This window comes from Salvia miltiorrhiza, chromosome 4 (assembly GCF_028751815.1).
Source record: "Salvia miltiorrhiza cultivar Shanhuang (shh) chromosome 4, IMPLAD_Smil_shh, whole genome shotgun sequence".
In the NCBI taxonomy this organism is placed as follows: Eukaryota; Viridiplantae; Streptophyta; class Magnoliopsida; order Lamiales; family Lamiaceae; genus Salvia; species Salvia miltiorrhiza.
The window spans coordinates 25,133,150-25,135,044 of record NC_080390.1 but is presented as its reverse complement, the minus strand read 5'-3'; the positions used below and the strand labels follow the sequence as shown (position 1 = coordinate 25,135,044).

At 39.7% G+C, this 1,895-nt stretch overlaps 1 protein-coding gene across 1 annotated transcript; it reads left to right on the top strand.

The window, feature by feature from the left end:
• Positions 1–407: 407 nt before the first annotated feature.
• LOC131019545 (ras-related protein Rab2BV-like) lies at positions 408–1,659 on the top strand. The gene is made up of 3 exons (XM_057948112.1): positions 408–582; positions 665–844; positions 1,055–1,659. Exons 2-3 carry the CDS (start codon positions 680–682, stop codon positions 1,538–1,540), a joined length of 651 nt encoding a protein of 216 aa, XP_057804095.1. The 5' UTR covers positions 408–582; positions 665–679; the 3' UTR covers positions 1,541–1,659.
• The last annotated feature ends 236 nt before the right edge of the window (positions 1,660–1,895 follow it).

Below are 1,895 nucleotides of genomic sequence, written 5' to 3'. Positions count from 1 at the left end.
TGTGGAAAGTAAAACAAATGTCAAAATATTTGATAGGAAAAACGAAATTTTCAAAGATCGAGGAAAAAATAAATTTTGGGCAAAGTTCGTGATATTACATGCAATTAACTCTATATAATTCGATTATCAGTAAATTTGTCAGAAAATTTGCAAACCGACGAAAACTCGAAAAATTAAATCTTAATTCAGTTACAATTGAATTAATCGCATTAACGAATCAAATTTAATTTTTCGATTATGCTTGACTCGATTTTGGAATTTTTGGAAGAATTTGGTCACACCTAGCCATGCGTAACCCAGACTTAAAAGCGTGGTTTCAACTATGGGTTTTGCATGTATGTTTAATTGAAGGTGTTAATACCATATATAGGCCTCACTTCCAGCAAAGACCGACCTGTGTGTGCTATGACCGTTTAAATTCCTGTTATATCGCTTATTCTGTTTATCTCAACAGCAACACAAAACACCTTTTTCTTTTTCACTAAGCACCCCACTTCTCTCTCTCTCTCTCTCTCACTGACAAATCAAGAATAATTTTTGTAAATTGGCAATGGTGTACTGTACAAAATCGGTTGATTAGTGGTGAGTACATTAATTAATTTATTTTCTCCTCTTAATCAGCCATGCATATTTCTTGTTGATTCGATTGTTTAATTTAATTAAGGGGACGAAGAAATCAATGGCGTATAAGGTAGATCACGAGTATGATTACTTGTTCAAGATCGTGTTGATTGGAGATTCAGGTGTTGGAAAATCCAACATTTTGTCAAGATTTACAAGGAATGAATTCTGTTTAGAGTCCAAATCCACAATCGGCGTTGAATTCGCGACGAGGACTCTCCAGGTAATCTTACGTACATTTAATGATTTCATTGTTTAATTAATTAATTAAGAAAATGATCTAATAATAATGCTGGCTCCGTCCCGTCCCAAAATAACCCAAAAAAATTAGACGGGAGATTAAAAATGTGTGATAAAGATGTAAAATGATGATGAAACAATCCAAAAAGTAATGTTAAATGCTTAATTTTATTTCGAATTAATGGTGTGGTAGGTGGAGGGGAAGACGGTGAAGGCGCAGATATGGGACACGGCGGGGCAGGAGCGGTACCGCGCGATCACGAGCGCGTACTACCGCGGCGCGGTGGGGGCGCTGGTGGTGTACGACCTGACGAAGCGGCAGACATTCGAGAACGTGCAGAGGTGGCTGAGGGAGTTGAGGGACCACGCCGACTCCAACATCGTCATCATGCTCGCCGGGAACAAGTCTGACCTCAACCACCTGCGCGTGGTGGCGGAGCACGACGCGCAGCTCTTCGCCGAGAAGGAGGGCCTCTCCTTCCTCGAGACATCCGCGTTGGAGGCCCACAACGTCGAGAAGGCGTTCCAGACCATCTTGCTCGATATTTATCAGATCATCAGCCGCAAGGCGCTGGCCGCGCAGGAGGCCGCCGCCCCGCTGCCCGGCCAGGGCACCACCATTAAGGTCGGGGAGCCCAACAACTTCCAACAACCCAAAGCCTCCTGCTGCTCTACTTGACTATTCATTATATGTAAAATTTTGTATGATTGTTTATTGCATTTGTGTAGCTCAATAATTAAGTTTTTTAGTTATTTAACAATTTTAAGTTTTACTAGCTTTTTTTCTCTGCTTTTCAATAGATTCTTGTTTGAGTGAATTAGATCACGCGCTCGGACTTCGGCATGTCAGATTCATACGATTAAAATGTATCAATTTTTTCTGAGGCATTTTTATTCCTTCGCAGTATATATATAGCGGGAATTATCACACACAATATTTTTTCATAAAAATATGAGTTTTATAGTCCCACTTTATAATACATAAGTTAAACATCCATTTTAAGCTTTAAAGACTATAATACCCTTTACTTTTA